At 40.1% G+C, this 19,973-nt stretch overlaps 1 protein-coding gene across 3 annotated transcripts; it reads left to right on the top strand.

Moving 5' to 3' along the window:
• Window positions 1–989: 989 nt before the first annotated feature.
• tie1 (tyrosine kinase with immunoglobulin-like and EGF-like domains 1) lies at window positions 990–19,411 on the top strand. 3 transcript variants are annotated; one of them, XM_035653255.1, is made up of 24 exons: window positions 990–1,292; window positions 2,429–2,725; window positions 2,874–2,981; window positions 3,136–3,291; window positions 4,018–4,149; window positions 4,992–5,132; window positions 5,261–5,389; window positions 5,611–5,756; window positions 6,812–6,956; window positions 7,067–7,225; window positions 7,700–7,840; window positions 9,444–9,746; window positions 10,206–10,496; window positions 11,054–11,247; window positions 11,420–11,566; window positions 11,656–11,719; window positions 11,903–12,013; window positions 14,750–14,940; window positions 15,537–15,650; window positions 16,169–16,239; window positions 17,313–17,353; window positions 17,564–17,660; window positions 17,755–17,854; window positions 18,361–19,411. In XM_035653255.1, the coding sequence occupies exons 1-24, from the start codon at window positions 1,229–1,231 to the stop codon at window positions 18,430–18,432; spliced, it is 3,414 nt and encodes a 1,137-aa protein (XP_035509148.1). In that variant the 5' UTR covers window positions 990–1,228; the 3' UTR covers window positions 18,433–19,411. The 3 variants fall into 3 exon arrangements, with proteins under 3 accessions (XP_035509148.1, XP_035509147.1, XP_035509149.1); XM_035653254.1 differs by having other exon boundaries at window positions 2,871–2,981; XM_035653256.1 differs by lacking the exon at window positions 9,444–9,746 and having other exon boundaries at window positions 991–1,292; window positions 2,871–2,981.
• The last annotated feature ends 562 nt before the right edge of the window (window positions 19,412–19,973 follow it).

Below are 19,973 nucleotides of genomic sequence, written 5' to 3'. Positions count from 1 at the left end.
AGTATAATATTCCTTGCAGACTAAAGCAGGCCATGTGAGCTCCTGAAATCGAAAACAGGAAATCTTAAACAATAAGAACTTGAGTCAACTTCAAGTCGATTGTCTGTACCCATAACGAAATGTAAAGAAAACATCAAATCAGTCAGACAGTTTTTGTAGAGAAAATGAGAAAAGGTGTGTGTAGTTGTTCCAAAGGGAGACAGTGCAGCACTTTTAAAAGTTTGGGGCAGAAATGGCAGAATAGACACAACAAGCATATTGTTCATCATTTCCTGAGGCTGATTGATTATAACAGCAAAGGGAGGGGGAGGCTGACCATAAAAGCTGCGGGGATTGTGACCAACACATTGAAGTGAAAGAACAAAGCTGTTGCATTTGGCAAAACATGATACCAGCTGTTGCGGCATTTGGTGTTCTATAGTATCTCTACAAAGAAAATCAGGGCAGCAATAAAATGCAACACACAAACACATGGGACTGTTTGTGTGTTGCATTTTATTGCTGCCCTGATTTTCTTGCAGAGTATAGGTCATATAGAGTATTGCGGTAGAGCGCCCACTTTTCATCTGTGTTACTGTGCTATATATATTTTGATGAATGCAGTCTTGAATTCTCCAAATATCTATATTTTAAAGTCTGACATGACCTAGTGCTTCAAAATAACTGTGCAATAGTTACAACATGGAACCAAAATATTCTTGTCACTATTTCTGAAATACTTAAAAATAAAAAAATAAAAACTTTAGACAATATAGGTCTATAGTGCCCAAGAAGATTAAAAGTGATAACCACATTTCACTGCTAAAACAGTAGACATTCTTAAGATACTACAGAATCAGTTGTATGTAAAAACAGTCAAAGTGTTTGGCATTGTACTGGAACAAAAAGTGACAAAGTTTAAACTCATAAATGCATTAATCGGATCAGGGAGGTCTGGAGCGCCAGCAGTCCTCCGCTGTCTGGTGACGCTCTTCCTTCCTTTCCCACCCAGAGAAAGCTGAGCTTTACCGTAGATCCAACTCTGTGCTTTGTGTGACGGACCGTGCTACCATCTCTGAAAGCTACACAGAACCGTTATAGTCGCTACCGAAGAGATTTTACACCTGAAGCGCTGGGTGATTCGCCAAGTTATGCGTAAAAAAGCGCACCACTCGTCGTGACGCAGCGTCACCGTTTTGGATGTACAACTCTCTCGTAAATCCGAGTTATTAACGACACGTTTTTTTCAATGAGGATTATAAATATCATGAGGATTTTGTGGGTATTTCTATTATGCTTCCTTGGTTTATCAGGTAAGAGGGAACTTATAATTAAGGATGTTACCTCATGAACGGAGCAAACAATTTAAGTTGGCATTTATTATCAAGGAATGTAGTGTTCATTAAGAAAGACACATGTTCTCCTTAATTCTACACTGTTTGATTGTTATAATCCTTTTTAATAATGTATATTTAGTTAAAGTAATAAATACCCTCGGAGTGTAGAATGTAGATGTCTGAATCCTTTGGGGGAAAAGAGCTCATCCATGTTTCCTGCCATTGTTCTGTGGATCTGGGGCTTAAATATCAGCGAGAAGGAATGTTGAAAAAAAAAAAAAAACTATTGGGTTTGGCAATTTTGTTCAAATAACTACATTCCTGGAGGCTTCTTTTGTTTTTGAACCGAAATTGTGTGTGTGTGTGTGTGGGGGGGGTGATATTGCCTGTTTCTCAATCCGTGTCTCAGGTGTCAGTGTATAAGATGTTCTCAGTCAAAGAGTTACTTTTATAATGGTTACTCTGAGATTCAAGACTCTCCAATCTGTGGCAGAAACAGATTTGTGAGCTACAAACTATATTTCTGCTATGATTTTGTCCTGTACTTCCCGTGTCCAAGTCTACAGCACAAGTTTGTGAGTCAGGTGTATTCAAATATTCAGATATTTAAACATTTTTAACCTAGAACACATGCCAAACGGATGTTTTCCATTGTGAGCTAAGTTTATTGTTAGAAACATTTGGGATTTACGTATCAGAATACAAACATTTCTATTTAAACACAAATATGAAGAGTGAGAAGTACCACGTGGTAGAGATGCTGAGACAGAGTGACTGTGATTTTTTAACCAACTGAACAATACATATGTTATTGGTTTCACTGAGAATTCAAAAATCCAGGAGACCTGGAATGAAAATGTTTAAGACCATATATATATTTATATATATATTTTCTGTTTTTGTGTGAATCAAAGGATTTACCGCAGGTTTCATCATCATATTTTTATTTGTTCTACACTTTTCATTACCCTGGGGAATGGGTGATGCTAAATCTCCTGACACCAAATGTTTGTGAATACCTGAAGTAGTCTTATAATCAAGTCAAGCTCTTTATGACTCTAATAACATGCTTGTATGTCAGACTGGTCCAAACACAATGTCCTGTCCCACAGATGCTGTGATCGACTTGACCATGATCTCCACAGCAGAGGTCACCAACGTCAATCACTTTACTATCTCTTGTATCAACGGAGAGCGCAGCCCTGCCCAGGTTGAGCTGGACATCAAGAGAGACAACAAAATCCTCATATTCCCCAAGAAGCCACATTTTCAAGTGCATAAGCCCAGGAACAAGGAGGCAGAGGCCAGAGACTTCCGTGACCTGGATCATATTGGTATCTTCTACTGTGAATCCACTCAGGAAGTTCCCCCACTTGAGACGGTCACAATGATCAACAATGTTGGCAAAGGTGGGTTCAAACTTAATACAACCTATATAACCAGTTTTTTAGGGAGTTTTTACTTCCAGTTATGGCCCGATTATATGGTTTTTATTATGTATCCAGTTTGGATGGCTTTTGGAAAAAAAACTGCGTGTATCTGTGTTCCCTACAGCAGATTTTGTCCCAACTCACCTTACACTGACTGCTAACAAAGGAGAGACAGTTCACCTCAGTATGCAGCTTCTCAGCTCTCAAAAGAGAGATGTGACCTGGAAGTACAACGGTAAGCCAGTTTAAGATGGTAGCAGGACATGTTTAGCAGGACAGAGACAGTTGAATAACAATTATATACTTCTAGATCTAGAGCAAATCAGGATAGACTACTTTTTTACGCATTGGAAACTATGCAATAAATGTTTTTTTTGTCTTTTGTGTAGGAAACTATTATTATATGACTCACTGGAATGATGTGATCAATCGCACAGCTGTACTGACAGTGGAGAATGCAGTTTTTGCCAATCAAGGCATCTACAGCGCCAGCTACGTGGGGGACAGCCCTCTCAAGGGAGCCTGGATGAGGCTCATTGTCAGAGGTTTGTTGGATAATGACATTCACACACTCAGAAACACTCACACACACAACCATTTGGAAATGAGAACGGGCTGTGAAGTGTGTAGAAGAAGCTACAGTGGTCATGAAATGTGCAAGGTCTATCTACAGCCAGTGTTTGGTGTGTCCCTTCTGGGCTACTGTATAGAAACATGGCAGTTCAACATGGCGGACTCCATGGAAGGTGACCCGCAGCATCTATAGATAAAAACAGCTCGTTCTAAGTTCATGAAAACACAATAATTCCTATATTCAGGTGTTTATACACTAACAAACCTATGAATGTTATATTCCACTTCTGCCAATAGATCCTCCACAACAGCAAAGCCTGCTTTGTGCTTATTGAATTTGAGCGTGAACATGACCATGATGTATTTTAATGAGACAGCATGTGTTTGTTTCATTTCCTGTAGCTCAGTATTGTAAAGAGACATCAGCAGTAACAATCTCCACCCTCCACCTGCTCAGCTTTGAGATTACTCTGTCCCCCCCCCTCACACACTCACACGCCTTCCAGACTGTCTGCTTGATAAACTGTCCAAAGTACAACACTAATACACAAAAAACATAAATTTGAATAGTAGATGCAGTAAGACAATTATTTGGTGTTCAGTAAACTGAAAGCTCCCACTTTTACATGCAGTTTCAAACAAGCTGTACACATATCCAAAGAGAACATGTATGGATATTGTTTTTTTTCGCCCTATAGACTGTCCCAGAAAGAAGTGGGGTCCTTACTGTGACAAGGACTGTCCGGAGTGTCTAAATGGTGGAGTGTGCCATGATGCCGATGGAGACTGTATCTGCCCTCCAGGATTCATGGGAACACGCTGTGAGACAGGTTTGTACAAATTACTTCGCAAGTATACTACTACAAGTTGTGTGTGTGTGTGTGTGTGTGTGTAAATGTGAGAGAAAGAGAGACAGACAAATAATGAAATAGAAAGATAGAGAGCATGTGTATAAAGTCTGATTTCCATCATACTTCTTAAGGAGCAGTATCTGAATGAGATTAAATCTCACAGCAACATAGTTGTTAAGATATTTAGAAAAAAAAGTCAGCCTCATGATGGCCCTACAGGAAAGGTTAGGCCCAACAACATCAACTTTTGCCATAAAACTGTCACAACTTATTGTTGTACAAAACAATTTAAAACTACAAAGGATAGACATATTAACTTTTAGTAACATTTTCTTGGATTTGATTGGTGATGCAGTGGTTTTCCTCATTACCAATGGATACTGGGTAAAGTTTATCCAGTACTGCATTTGTGCTATATTGACCCAAAATGGGCCAGTCAGGTGTGTGCATGTTAGTAGACTAGTAGTAAGTAGTAAGTAGTAAGTAAAGTAAGTAAGGACATGTGAGGCATACTTCATGGTAGACATTAGATCAACATTACACCTTCTCTGCGTTTGGGTGATGTGCCTAAACTGTTATTATGTCAGACAAAAATGTACAGTTTTGTCTGACATACGGTCAGCAGTGAAGGTTTTAGTTCTCCTGAGCATCATATATAAGCAGCACTCACATTTCATATTATTGTATATTATTTTCTAGACTGTATGATAATGCAATCAAATGGCTGACTACTGTCAAGCTACGTTCAGGCATGATACAGCAAACGTCAAGGAATTTAAATAAACACATTTGTGAATTTGTCTTTCTCTGATGACTTGCAGCCTGCAGAGAAGGAATGTTTGGCCGAAACTGCCAGCAGTCATGTGGCTCTGAAATGAACTGCAAGGGGCTTCGCTTCTGCCTACCAGACCCATACGGCTGCTCCTGCGCCAGCGGCTGGTTTGGGAGGCGCTGTGAGGAGGGTTAGTACTATAGTAGTTCAATTTGTCAATTTTTTTTTTTTTTTACTGAAGTAAATACATGTAGGTTTAATAGCACGTTTTTACCCTTTTGTGTGTCACATCATGAACTAACTGTTTTCTGTTGTCAGCTTGCCATAATGACATGTATGGACCAGATTGCACACTGAGCTGTGAATGTCAGAATGGTGGAGTTTGCAACCGTTTCAGTGGATGCCAGTGTCCAACAGGGTGGAGAGGACAGAACTGTGAGAAGTCTGGTAGGTGTCCACACATCATATTTGCTCTGTTTCCTTCTTTATCTCTCCCTCCTATGAGATTGCATTTGTTCTTTCTCCTCATCACTGCACAGCTCATTTACATCCATCTATTTTTTCATCCAATAATTTTCTCTGTTATCCCTTTCTCTACTGCCACATCCTCTGTCACTACCCACATTGTCATTTCTTGATCTCTGTTCCATGCGGCTTTTCTTTTTCAGACCGGGCTCCCCAGATCTTGGATTTGGATTGTAATTTGGAATGGAATCTGAACTCCAGCCCCAAGATCTTTTGTTCAGCAACAGGCAACCCCCTGCCCAGCCATAACAGCATTGAGCTGCGAAAGTTGGACAGCACTGTGCTCAAGGTACAAAGACCAGTAGCTGCTTGCAACACTCCTCCAACGATAACTTACTGTCTGAATAAATATAAACAAAATACACAGATTGGATCAAACTTAAGGTAGTCAGGCAGAGATTAAATACAAAGCCACACAGAGAGAATGATGATCTAGTACTATACAAAGGCTGCCAAAGTGGGTGCACCCTGCAGTGCCCTGAGGACTGGCGCATTTATCATAATTGTCCATTTATTGTGCATTTTTAATAATGTTTTGACAATTTATAAAAGTCAGCAAAATGTTTTTAACTAAGTTTTAAAGTTACACTCAGGAGCTCAGCAACAAGCAATGGAAAGATTCAAGACGTTAAGCAAAAAGAAATGTCATCTCAGCCCTCAAAACAGTATGAATCTGAGCCAACCAACTAAATTAATATCAGATTGCTCACTACTTGACTAACAGCAAAACAGACTGGCTGCTTGGGGGGAGATGGACAGTAATCATTGTCCAGTAGCGCATTCATGATCTGGCTCTCTCATCCCTGGTATGAAAACAAGACAAGAAACTGCCTTTGAAGTTCTTCCAAAGCTAATCTACTCCTGATTCTAGCTTCATACGTACATAAATAAGAAAACATACTTCCCAAAATGTCCAACTACTGTGTAAAAGGTAACAATTGTTACATTAAATTAATAAAACGGTAAAAAATCAGTTCAAATTGTACTGTGCCTTTAAGATTGGGCTGATGATTACAAGGTTGAATTAAGCTTTGAGGAAGTCAACAACACAATGGCCTGACCAGATAAGGCTGTATCACTCTACAGTGCAGCAGTTACCACGTGTTGCCTATAAGTGACGTGTTCAGTTTTCTGTGTTATCCTTTCCGTGCTGTTTCCTTGATAATAAAAATAAATCTGATAAAGAATTGTACGGGCACTTCCCACAGGAACTAAGAAATGTTTCACAGTGAGAACTTTCTGAGCACCAGTCCAAGCAGCGAAAAAAATGGGCACAGAAAATGGAAATGTGGTTTTCATCATGCATTGCATTACTATTATGTATATTATGTATTTTACTGTCAGGCCTCTCGCACTGTCATGGACTCAAATAAGAGCACAGCCCTGTTTGAGATCCCTCATCTGAGTGCACAGCAAGGAGGGTTGTGGGAGTGCAGGGTGTCCACCAATGGAGGCCAGGACTCCCGCAAGTTCAACCTCACAATTAAAGGTCTGTGTGTATGGTTTCTTTTAAGTAAAGTTTGAAATAAGAGGAGAGGATGTTGTCACAGGACAGCAGCAAGGATCAAAATTTTAAAATCTTTTGCTATGTCTACTCAGAGCCGCCTGTGCCCACTACTGCTCCCAAACTGCTGGAGAAAAGGAGTAAACAGCTGCTGGTGATGCCGGTGAGCTCCCACAGAGGAGACGGCCCCATTGTCTCCACCAGGCTCCTCTACAAGCCTGTGGAGAACGGAGATTCTTGGTCCTCCATCATAGGTAAGCAGGCAGAGATATCATTCCAAGATGGCATTAAGGCAGCCTTTATCACAGAAAGCAACTTGACGCAGTCATCACCATTACTTCAACACATTATATTATGCATAATAAAACTAATATTAAAAGACTAGCACAGTGTAACTAAAATGATTTATTACTAACACCCCAATCATGTTTTCTCCATGGCACACTGCAGGTTGTATAAAGAAAAAGATCTTCTCATAGAGTATACATCACCTGTTACTGAGTTCAAGTGCCTGGCTCTTAATTCTCTCTGAAAACAACTCATTATATAACATGTAACAAAAATGTGTAACCTCTAAATATTTTAATTGTTTTAAATGTATATTCTATGTATCTATAATACCTTTAGAGATATATGTTTCAAGCTAAATGTTCCAACCAAATTTTCTACTGTAAAACCATGTATAATACCTTATGTATTCAGCATTTCTCACATCCATTTTCTTTTAGTTTATAGTGACAAAGAGCCCATCACACTGATGAACCTGGAGCCTTCAACGCGCTACCGCGTCCGTGTCCAGCTAAGTCGTCCTGGGGAAGGTGGAGAGGGGGCCGAGGGGCCAGAGGCTATCATGGAGACTGATTGTCCCGGTAAGACCCACAGATAACAAGGCTTATAGGGATCACACACTTACAGTACATGAGTATATTTAACTGGAAATCTTGCCTGGGAACAAATGTCTATAGTCTGAACCCCAGTAATTAAGCAGGCATAATTATCTTGTGTCTGGTTAGACTAAAATAAAATTCTCATTATTTTTGCTGTGCAGTGCTGTTCCCAGGCCTTAAGGAGCCAGTTGTCTTTTCCCGAGTGAGCATATCTGTCCTGATGACTCAAGTCTGGGGCAAATATAGAAAGATTCAGCTGGACTGAAATGATCTGAGGGCACTTTGCCAAGATAAAATAAAGACACGATGGGGTCAAAACGAAAATAACAAAAAATAAAAATGATTGTAATCAGTGTGCTCGGAATCACAAACTGAATCAATAATAGCGAGAAACCTGAATTCAAGAGGCAGACATGATTTTAGGATTTTGATGATCAGTGATGACTGTGGTGCAGAGGGAGAGAGCATATCTGAGTGTGTGAGTCCAGAAAAGATAATCAAAAAACTTATATGAGAAAAGGATTGTTTTGGAGTGTCATAGTTTGCATACTTATACTGACTTTGACTCTTTAGCAATATGTGGTTTGGTCCATGTGTAAAATGGAACAGATTGTATTTCTTACGGGAAAGTTGGTTTTTTGGTCTTGCACAAGCACAAACTATTTGTAATAGTTTATTTAGTGATTCTTTGGGAAGGACCACAGACCAGTTTATGGACTATGGAGTAAGAAATAATCATATTCAAAATAAATGACATATAATGCAAATAACAATAAAATAAATAATAAAAATATTGTATTTATGTTAGCCATTCATCCATTTTCTCTTGCCCCTAATAACAGTTTGTGGGTTCATAATAGAGCTAACAGTGCCTCAAATAACTAATCTTTATAGTACATTGTATTTGCAGTTAGTGTACACAAAGTCAAGATATTTAAAACAGTTTAAGACTGAAAGGAAATTATATACTGCTTGCACAGTGAAAAAGATTCAATTAAATTTCAATTAACCAGCAAATGTTTTTACAAAAATATTGTAGTTACTTCAAAATTTGGGAGATGTTCCTGAAGCTGTTTCATCATCATCATCATCATCATCATCATCATCATCATCATCATTATTTTTTCCACCTCCGTTTCCTCTGTGCAATGCATTGTGGGAGAACAGTAGTGCATAACTATGCACTTAGAACACCCTAAAAAATGAAGGGTTTTTAGTTTGCATACTGACTGTTTTGAGTATACTTTATCTTGTCACATTTTACAGTTAAGCAGACAACATACTCAGTCATCCACAGACATGCAAACACAGGTCTTTGGACTGAATAAAACCAGAGCACCCTTATGGATAAATTCCGAGAGGACCAGCCCCAAGAATTAAAGCGAGTAGCTTCTGGTTGTGAGCTAACAGTCCTACTACTGTCGGGCAGCCAATTGAAATATAAACTAAGGGAACCGTCCAGTTCACTTCAAAATACTTTATCCATCCCTCAGGGGGCAATTTGAGGGAATCGTTAATGACCTAATGACAGAAATTTAGGAGCTGTTAGTCCCCTCAGCTCATCCTGTGTTCTCTGTCGCTGCAGAGCCCACAGTTCAACCTGAGATTGACATCAGCTCGGTGGAAGGCCGCAATGCCACTGTACGCTGGCGACTGCCCCCCAACAATGGCATTAATGCCGGCACAGCCAGTGGCTTTTTAGTGCAGCTCTTCGGCCCACCGCCCTACAGTGAGAAACTACTGGAGGAGACCACCCTGCTCAATGTGCTTTCCACAAAATTCCACAAACTGGAGTACCAGCAAGACTACACCGTGGTGGTGAGCCTCATCAACTGTGGCAGCCAGGGGCCACCCTCCAAACCCTACCAGTTCAGCATCCACAGCCAGGGTAACTAGAAACTCTGCAGTTAATAAAAATGGAAAAAAACATAAGGGGCAACACAATACACAGTATGTTAAAGGCTCATATGTATTGAGTGTTGTTGTTAATGTTAATTATACAAGATAAATAAATGGGATGATGCTTCTTAGACTCACTTCGAACACTCAGGAAAAGAGTACGTTAGTGCTTGGTTACTTGGTGGCTCTCTCCCTGCCCACAAACTTTAAAAGAAAAAGTTTAGCAGCTGATTGGTGTCAAGGAATAATCGGGGTTTGCAATCGGCGGAGATCAACAAGTTAGATAAAGATCTATCGAACAGAATGGCAGTGAATGCTGTTGGTATTTTAGCTTTCCCAGAGCACCCAAGCATAAAAGCCTGTGACTGGAGTAGTAATTTCATTTGCAATACAGTTTTACAGAGTAACAGTTGATTGCCCTAGCTTTGATGATATCTCTGTGTCTCAGGTCCATCATCTCCACGCAACGTCCAGGCCCAGCCTCTGTCCATGTCAGCCATCCAGGTGAGGTGGCAGCACCCTGAAGATCCCAATGGGGGCATCATTAAGTACGTCATAGAGTACCAGCCAGTTGGCCAGGGGAACCCTCACTCTTGGGTGGACATAGATGATAGAAACAAGACCACCAAAGATGTGACAGCACTCAACGCCAGCACACTCTACCAGTTCAGAGTCAGGGCTGTCTCTAAAGTGCCAGGAGAGTGGAGCAAGTTTATTCAGGCGATGACACAAGGGGATGGTAAGTAGGAAAGTTAATATCTGCTCACCCACCAATGACATGTTGATATTGTTAAATAATACAAATTTACATGATGGATTTGGGACCTAGATATAGGATGTCAGACCATAAAGGTTTGAGAAAACCCTTAAGTCTGTCCTCTATGGGTTTCACAAGGGCAGGAATAATACAGCAAATCTGGCACATTTTAAATGACTAGAATGGATAATCTTTTCAAAGGGAATGATTAAATTGTTTTGTGTACTGGTATAAATTAAGGTTTCGTGGACATTCATTTATTTTTCCTTTAGGCTAAAAGTAGCTTTCTGTGGAAAATTTCTACTCCACTGTACTTGTTGCCAATATTGGGCTCTACTCCACTGTACTTGTTGCCAATATTGGGCTTTTCCCAGGTGACGTTGAACAAGACCACCCACACAGGGACAGGGATTATTAATAATACATAGCCTATTTATCTTCACTATCTGAAAATAATCTCCCTACTTGTTTTTTTCTCTCTATCTTCTGTCCTTCCCCTCCATCCTCCCTTTACAACTCTTCCCCTCTGCCAAAAAAAGGCCTTCAGAGTTTAACCCCGACCACCCAGGGTGTGGCTGGGAGGCCTGCTGGGGATGGTTACCAACTGTTGGTGGCAGTGGTGGGCTCGGTAACTGTCACCTGTGTGACTATCCTGCTGGCGCTGTTGGCTCTTTTCTTCATCCGCAAGACGCTGCTCAACCGTCGGCGCACGTTCACCTACCAGTCCGGTTCGGTAAGGATGCACCAGGATTTGTTCTTTTCATTAGACTTTTGGAAAGCTGAGGGATTTGGTTGACATCACAACTGATCTGACAAAGCTCAAGTGTGTTTTGAGAAAATCCTACTTTAGAGAACTTAAATATATTTGTATTTATTGCCAAGCTTAAGACTGTTTATACCTCCAGGGTGAGGAGACTATTCTGCAGTTTAACTCAGGAACACTGACCCTGACACGGAGGCCGAAACCAACGCCAGAGCCCCTCACCTATCCAATTCTTGAGTGGGAGGACATAAAGTTTGAAGATGTCATTGGAGAGGGCAACTTTGGCCAGGTATTAGGATATTTTCAATTTCTCTCCTTTGGTTGCCATTCTGTATTCACTGGGTTAAACATGTCAGCTAACAACTGTTTCAAAACCAGGTCATCAAAGCCATGATCAAGAAGGATGGCAATAAAATGAGCGCAGCCATCAAGATGCTGAAAGGTAACTTTTGCACACACTTTCATGCAAGCACAGACGCTGTACATGTATTGCACACAAACAGAGAGCAAATGTAATCCCAGTGCAGTGCATTCCTAGACTGAAAATTTCATTTCAAAGACGCCAGCTGAAGCTGCTTTGCTTGCACTTTGTTTAATGATGCTGTGTGTGCTGATCTTCCTGCAGAGTTTGCCTCAGAGAATGACCACCGAGACTTTGCAGGCGAGCTGGAGGTGTTGTGTAAACTAGGCCAGCATCCCAACATCATCAACCTGATAGGAGCCTGTGAGAACAGAGGTGAGTGAGCGACATCTAGTGGCGTTTATGGACATGGATGTGCTTTGGAGTTAATGCCTCTGAAGACATACTGATGGTTACAATGTAATACTGATTTTGGCAGGCACATGGTTTCACAAGTTGTACAAATATATAAGCTGTTTTATGCAAAACTAAGAAGGCTGTATGTATGTTACCTTACTTTACCTATCTGGTATCCTGGCAGAATAAATAAATAACAAGAATAAGAATAAGAATCAAACTGCCAACCTTCTGATTAGTGGACAACCCGCTCTACCTCCTTACCTACAGCCCCACTAAACAGTATATAGTATCTAATTTATGTAATAAATCAATTGGTATTACTTTATTTACTATATATAGCATACGAAAATAGAAAATACAGATGTTTTACAAAATAATCCAAATTCAACAGAAGGTCCACTTACTAGCTTTCTCTGTATCAGTCTTTATCAACGGAGTTGTCATTGAGATCTATCGGTTAATATGTGTGCTCCAAATGTATTTCCTAGTACATTTTTGTTCAATACGTTAGTGGTGACTTTGTCATGCACTGACATTATGTGGTTATACTAGATCCTACTTCTATCTATCTTTATTTAACTTCACCTATATTCAGTACTGTAAAGGAACAGGTTAAATTCTTCCTGCTTGAGCTCCAAACAGATACTCCCCATCTGATCCTCTGTCATCTGCACCTGGAAAGCACCAGGATGTGTCCAATCTAAATAATCCTTGCCTGCCATCGCATTTGTTTAACTTGTCCATGTGCCTCACAAGCTGCCGTGTCATGTATTTGTATAAGGTTTCCTTGGCCCTGGTTCTTACCACGGAGTATCACTTTCCCACAGCTACATCCGACGGCTTCTACATTGAATAATTGAATTGCTTTTGTTTAATCAAAGATTGATAACTCACAAGAGAGGAAGTCTAGTATGGAAAGCACATCAGTGAGTACATTACCAAACCAAATCAGCCTGGAAAAATAAACATCTGACTAATTCAGTGGTTTCACTTTCAGGTAGCACTTGACTCTGCAGGCCGTCACAGCGCTGTGTTTACATCTGTTGTTCAACTCAGGTTCTCTTTTATTTAGTGATAGGAGTACATAAGTTCATATATACTGCACCACCAGAACATCTACTAGAACAACAAAACCCCAGTCTTATGAATATCAGTATAAGTCCTCAACCTTCCATTATGTCTCTGATTTTTTTGTCCTTCTCATTTGCATTAAATTGCAATAATCAATATGTTCATATCAACTGTAGAAACAGTTGCAATTTGTAAATTGTAATCACTTTATACAGACACATGCTTATTACATTTATAATATTAAATGACTGACTTGGCGCACAAACTGTCTGTAAAACAGATGAAGGAAGGATGAAAGGAAAAAGGATAGAAGAAAGAAAGGAATGATTGTTGTAGGGAAGAGGGGAAGGAGGGAAGCAGGATATAATGTAAAGAAAGAAAGTAATAAAGACATATTTCTTTGACAAACAGTTTGTATGTGTTGCTTTGCTCAGAGGCAGCACAGAGAGTCTTTTACTGCAACAGAGAAAGTCACTGGCTTACACTGGTAACACGAGCTGTTACTCAATTTCTTTTTCAGCGTTTTGGGACTTTTCTGCTTCATCTTTTTCTGGTTTCAGGCTTTAGTTCATTTGATCCATTCAGCATCTGTCTATAATTTTAAAAAGGGGGGACATATATGGAGTTGTTATCCGCTCATACACCTTCTCATCTTACAGTGATCTGGAATAAATTCAACTATTCAGATATGAACATTGTGAAAGAATTAGGTGTGTGCGGGAGGAATTCATTGAAATGCTGAACGGCTGGACAGGAGGAGGAAATGAGCATAGAAGATATCTGATAGATACTTAAATTCCAAGGGCAAGATAAAGATTGAAAAACAAAATAGTATGTATCCTCTAGATCAGCTTTTTTGCTGATCTCTCTAGTGACTGTATGCCTTATAAATACTGCCAATGCTATATGCTAATACACTACCAAAAATACACATTTACATGTCCATATACAGTATTTCACTGTGCTAATATTCTTGGTTTGAGGGGGAGATATTTTACTGTTTCAGTATGAGCAAAGAAATTGATTTGCAAAGACATTGCTGCAGGAAACACAACATGTCCTGATTAGCATAACCTCTTGTAGCTGAGAAGGAACATAATTGTATTAGGTCCCAGTTCTTTGACTTGCCTGTCCATTGCCCTGTTATTCTTTCCTTCCACATATGGTATTAACAAATTGTGTTGGCACTCTGTCTGGTCCTGGTGAAATCAACATGAAACCTTTCCAACAAGCACAAATACCTCATGACCTGTAGAAACTCTGGCTTTGGCTGGAAGCCGTCATCTATTAACAAAGCCTCAGCCATCTGGTTGAGCTCTGTGAGGATTTCATGAAATGCCTGGTTTACCTCTGTCTATGTCAAGACAGAGCTGTTGAAGGCCAAGCCCCTTACCAGCTGTAGCTGCGTCTCTCCCTGGCCTATTGCAAGCAGGCCAGCCAAGGCCATAGTCACAGTTTTTAGGGAGAAGAAGAGGACATTCTCATTGTTAAGTTTCCAGATTATGGCTGAGCTGCAAAACATTTGTGCAGATTGAAGATAAAATGTTTGTTAGTAGTGGCCCTTCATAAAAAAGGGTAAAATAACAGGGTACAATGCAGACTCTGTCCTCCTCCTAATGTTACTCCCTCTGTCTTCTCCAGGTTACCTGTACATAGCCATCGAATACGCTCCCTATGGTAACCTTCTCGACTTTCTGAGGAAGAGTCGGGTGTTGGAGACCGATCCTGCCTTTGCCAAGGAGCATGGCACTGCTTCCACCCTAACCTCCCAGCAGCTGCTGCAGTTCGCTGTAGACGTGGCAACAGGGATGCACTACTTAAGTGACAAACAGGTAGGAGGAGAAACAGCATGTAGGTGGGAGGCTGGTTGTATATTTCTGTGTGTGGATGAGTGCAGTCTCTCATAACAGGATTTTTATCAAGTTACCCATAATAGTTTATGTTCATAATGTAATAAAATTACATCTTTACGTCAATTCAGTAACTTCTAATGAGGAAGAAGTGTAATAATGTTATAAAACCAGTTAAACATTTCTTACTGATTGCAATATAGTAAGTAAGTATTATATGAACTGCCCTTACTATGTCATAAGTAATGCAACTAATACAGTATTTTGTAGATGATATAGTAAAGCTGACAGTGTAGTAATTCAAAAGAAGCTGCAATAATTGAGCTATTCCATTATTACTCCCCATTTTAGGTAATAGCTGCTTAAGTATAATGATGTGATTGTGATAAATTGCTCAAGCATATAATTATATCAGAAGCTTGTTTATATATTTGGTCCATTTAGAAGGGCATTATAATGCTGTTACATTATCCTCCCTGAGATATGACATTATCACTTAATACACTGAACTGAAGCTGATGTACAGAAACATCATGATTGTTTAACGCCTCTCCTCTCCTCCACTCTCTTGGAACTAGTTCATCCACAGGGATTTGGCAGCCAGGAATGTCCTTGTAGGGGACAATCTTGTGGCGAAGATAGCAGACTTTGGCCTTTCCCGTGGTGAGGAAGTTTACGTTAAGAAGACAATGGTGAGTGAATGGTGACTTTTTCCAGAAATTTCTTGTTTTTGTTTTTTAGTCTTAGCCAACAGTGGGTACTTGTTGTTTGGGAGACAAGTATTTTTGTATTCCAAGTATTTCCACTTTAATAAGAGTGAATAAATGCTACTAATATCAGTTGTTGTAAAGCACTCATTTCTCACAAGTTGAAGACAATAACTAAAAGAAACAGCACAACAAACTGTAACAGAAATCTTACCAGTAGATCTTTGCATATGATGGTTATTTGTGACACCAGTGTAATAATCTTTAGTCTGTTAATTAATAAATATTATTATTATATATTATTATAATTATACCTCAGAAAGAAACTGAGAGATTCTGATAGTAGGTGAGATGGCCTATAGAGTCATGTACAGCAATGTGCTGCAGTACAACTATAAATTATCTATTTAATATTTTAATTTTCACAATCAGACTCTTCACATGTGTGACCATGCTGTCAACATAGCAGCTGGTTTTACATGAAACTGCTGCTTGCCTTTCAGGGGAGGCTGCCTGTACGCTGGATGGCCATTGAGTCTCTGAACTACAGCGTGTATACGACCAAGAGTGATGTGTAAGTCACAATGTTTGTCCCACAGGTGCTTCCACATCTGGAGGGTTATGTTCATTTGAAACTGCTGTACCAAAATGCAAAAATATTTCAGATAACTTTAGGGGCATAATAAGTAAGATGGCATGCTTCTCATTGTTGCAAACATGAAAACCTTGGTTAAAGTGGTTCAGATACACTTCCTGAAGTATAATCTCTAATCAACATCTTTTCACAATTATGATGCTTCCTTCTCATTTTTTCTTCAACAGAAACCTTATTAAAATTATTACAGCCTCTAGTGTAGTTCAAAATATGTGCACCACAGAACGCCTGCCCACAGAAAACAACAAATCATCCCTCTGTCACTGATGGAGTGATAATAGTGTGCCGTGTAACTGATAAGCACAGCCAGGAAGCCTTGGGTACAACTTAGCAGACAGACAAAGACGTTGGTCTGTCAAATGGAGTCTATTTATACACAGCGGATAACAAGTTAGAAGAGTGCAGGACAGCTAGCGGAAGAAGTTTTAAGGGTGCCTTTAGAGTCAGAGAGAGCTGTAAACATTAGTGAGAGGGAAGGACAGAAAACAAGATCTGAGACATAGTGAAGCGTTGTGCACGGAAGAGGAGAGATAACAAGGGACAGGCCAAGAGCACAAACACTACTTGTCTGCTCACATGATCTACCACACGGCATTGCGACTTGTGAAACAAGTGGTTTTTCGTGCTAATCACATCGCAGGAAAGATGGTGGTTTCATTATGTTGAAGCACTCAGTGGTTCCTTATCAGTTTCGCAATTTTTCTACGCAATGCATTGTAAAAACATGAAAATCAGGGTTTTTTACATGCAGCATCAAAATATTCATCCATTTTGGGGTGACTAGATTCAAAATATTTCATCATTTAATATGTCCATTAGCAGGTATGTGATGCTGCAGATGGTGTCTTTGCAAAGATTTAACCATAACCCATGGCCAACAAAGAATGAAAGCATTAGGTTAATGAATAGTTTAAGGTGTTACGAATAAAATCCTTATATTTTCCTTCCATTTCCCTTCTGTGATTTATTATTATTTGCGTCTTCTCTCCCAGGTGGTCTTTCGGTGTTCTCCTCTGGGAAATTGTAAGCTTAGGTAAGTAAGCACTCTGGCTTTCACCAGTCCCACCCATGAACTACTACTAAGTACAGTACCAAGTGCAGAAGTTCAGGAACTGTTGTGATCATATCTACAATGACTTGCATGTGTTCATGATAAAGCATGAGGGTGATGTGAGTTTTATCACTGCTTGACTCACCATCACCATCATAATCATAAATGCATTTTCTCCCCTGTGTTGGTCAGGTGGCACACCATATTGTGGCATGACATGCGCTGAACTTTATGAAAAACTGCCACAAGGCTTCAGGATGGAGAAACCCAAAAATTGTGATGATGAGGTGTAAGTATTCATCATTTTGTAGTGAATGATCAGTTTATTCTGTCTTTCTTTCCTGCGTTTCACCATATTCATCTTTGTTTCTCTTCCTGTTCAGGTATGAGCTGATGAAGCAGTGCTGGAGGGACCGGCCCTACGAGAGACCCCCCTTCTCCCAAATCTCTGTCCAGCTCAACAGGATGCAGGAGGCCAGGAAGGTAATGCTGCATTCTGACAATGTTGGCAAAAAGGGAAGAATAGGAACATGTCCTGTTGTGTTTAAACATTACTGGTTACCCTATTGCTAAAACCATATTCATATCAGATAATTAACAACATAGTTTAAAACAGTTTTGTTCATCAGGTTACATGGAGGGTGTTACCATTGGAATTAATTTGCACTGAACTACTATTGTAGGGTTACAGCCATTTGGCATCAGTTTGTTGACACTTCTGTATACCTTCTCATCAAGTGTGGGACATCAAAGCTATCAGAAATTCCCTTCCCCCCCATTCTCTTACACAATTACAGCTATGATATCACATGGATGGTTTTTCCCATTCTGCACCTCATTTACAATCTGTAAAATATGACATGAATGTGTTTGAAGGCTTCAGCATTAAGAAACTGATGGAGCTGTCATACTTCTAACATGCATGCTAAATACCTGGAAATTTTGATTATTAAAAAAAAATCTTAAATCACAAGCTATCCATCTTCCAGGCTTATGTGAACATGGCTCTTTTTGAGAACTTCACCTATGCTGGGATAGACGCCACAGCCGAGGAGGCCTGACTACCAGCCCCCCCAGGCCCTAGCATGCCACGTAGCACCAAGAGAAAGTCCCGAGGATGGTCGCCGCGTTACTGCCACCTCCCTGCAGCTCAACGTCAGGACAGGAGGACCAGGCGCTCTACCAAAGCCACGCAGCTATAGATGGAGGACTGTGAAAGGACACTGTGTGGAGGTATCAGAGGCAATAGGAGATGAGGAGTATCGCTGGGCTTTGGACGGAGTGATGCCGTTGTTACTAATCTTTTGGGAAATACTTACCCCCTGTCACTACAAACCAGTACCAGAAAAAGACACAACATTGTACCTTTTGCCATTACAAGAGTTACAATGTTGTACCCTTTTTTTCTGAGTGTTGAGGGGAAGCGGCAAAAAATGCGCTATGTGACTTGCTGAAACACCACAGGGTCTGTGGGGTGTCAACGCTGGACTTTTTTATTTTCTCTCTGTCTCTAAATGGAGATGGAAATCTTTTCGTGAAGATGAAATTAACAGGACACAGTGTGGATCACAAACATTCAATTCTCAGACTGTTAAGAAAGGACGAAAGACGCATACAATGTAGCACTTAAAACCAGCCTCATTCATCCATCTGTGTCTTTTACTGTTTGCCTATCACTGCCACGTGAATGTAACTACTGTATGTATTGTATTGTCTCTTGGGATGCATAGATGTATCAAAGCCTCTTAGTCGAATGTAGTCAGTAAGAGACTGATATAAATGAAACCATGGTTGATGCTTTATGTGTTGCATTCAAAACTCCACCACAATAGTAGTTGTTTGGAAAATGCTACTAATATAGGGCCAATGCACAGCCAGTCTACCAGCTATCACTGTTCTAGTTTACCTTTAACACTATGCAATCTAACACAATGTAATATATCCATCGTATGCGAATGTACAGTGTGTTTTCATTAACTGGTTCCTTGAATAAAGGTTTTGCGTGGTGACTGGACTCATCACCACAAGTAAAAAAAAAAATCCAGTCCAGTCTCGAGTTACAAACTGCCGTTTCAGTCACACTGATGGTGTTAATTTTAGCAAAGATTTTGCTGTGTTTTTTGTTGTTGTTTCCTTTGCCTGCTTAATAGTGAGCATGGTGGGAAACCGCAGGCCTAGCTACTGGGGGCCATAGTATAGAGTTCAGGAACACTGATCTCCCCAGCTGCACATAGCTGATCTGTCACTGTGTTTCCTCCACAAACCAACCGCAGGCACATAACTGTCTGTCAAACATGGTCTCAGTGGGCTAGCTTCCTGACGACTCCCACACACTGACACCAGCTATACAACAATGCAGATGTTTAATAAGGGAACACTAAAATGTATTTTTATCCCCTGTCTGAAAATCTTTTGAGCATCAGTCGCCCTTTAGGCACCACTGTAACCCTATCTATGACTCCCTAATGCGGTCACACAATAATAATAATAATAATACATTTTATTTAAAGGCGCCTCTCTGGGCACTCGAGGACACCGTACAACACAAAAAATAATAACAGTAAGAAACAAGAAACAGATAAGAAAAGACAATGTAGACAGA

The sequence above is a fragment of the Morone saxatilis genome, unplaced genomic scaffold, assembly GCF_004916995.1.
Source record: "Morone saxatilis isolate NCDOM2014 unplaced genomic scaffold, NCSU_SB_2.0 Contig12, whole genome shotgun sequence".
Lineage (NCBI taxonomy): Eukaryota > Metazoa > Chordata > Actinopteri > Moronidae > Morone > Morone saxatilis.
The sequence above is the reverse complement of the archived record's forward strand: the minus strand, read 5'-3'. Positions and strand labels throughout refer to the sequence as shown.

Excerpts from the sequence above, each read along its gene's own strand:
- tie1 (XM_035653254.1), top strand. The coding sequence starts at position 1,229 with ATGAGGATTATAAATATCATGAGGATTTTGTGGGTATTTCTATTATGC. Across the intron at positions 2,726-2,870 it reads GATCAACAATGTTGGCAAAG|CAGATTTTGTCCCAACTCAC; the intron begins GTGGGTTCAAAC and ends TGTTCCCTACAG. Across the intron at positions 11,720-11,902 it reads AGCCATCAAGATGCTGAAAG|AGTTTGCCTCAGAGAATGAC; the intron begins GTAACTTTTGCA and ends ATCTTCCTGCAG.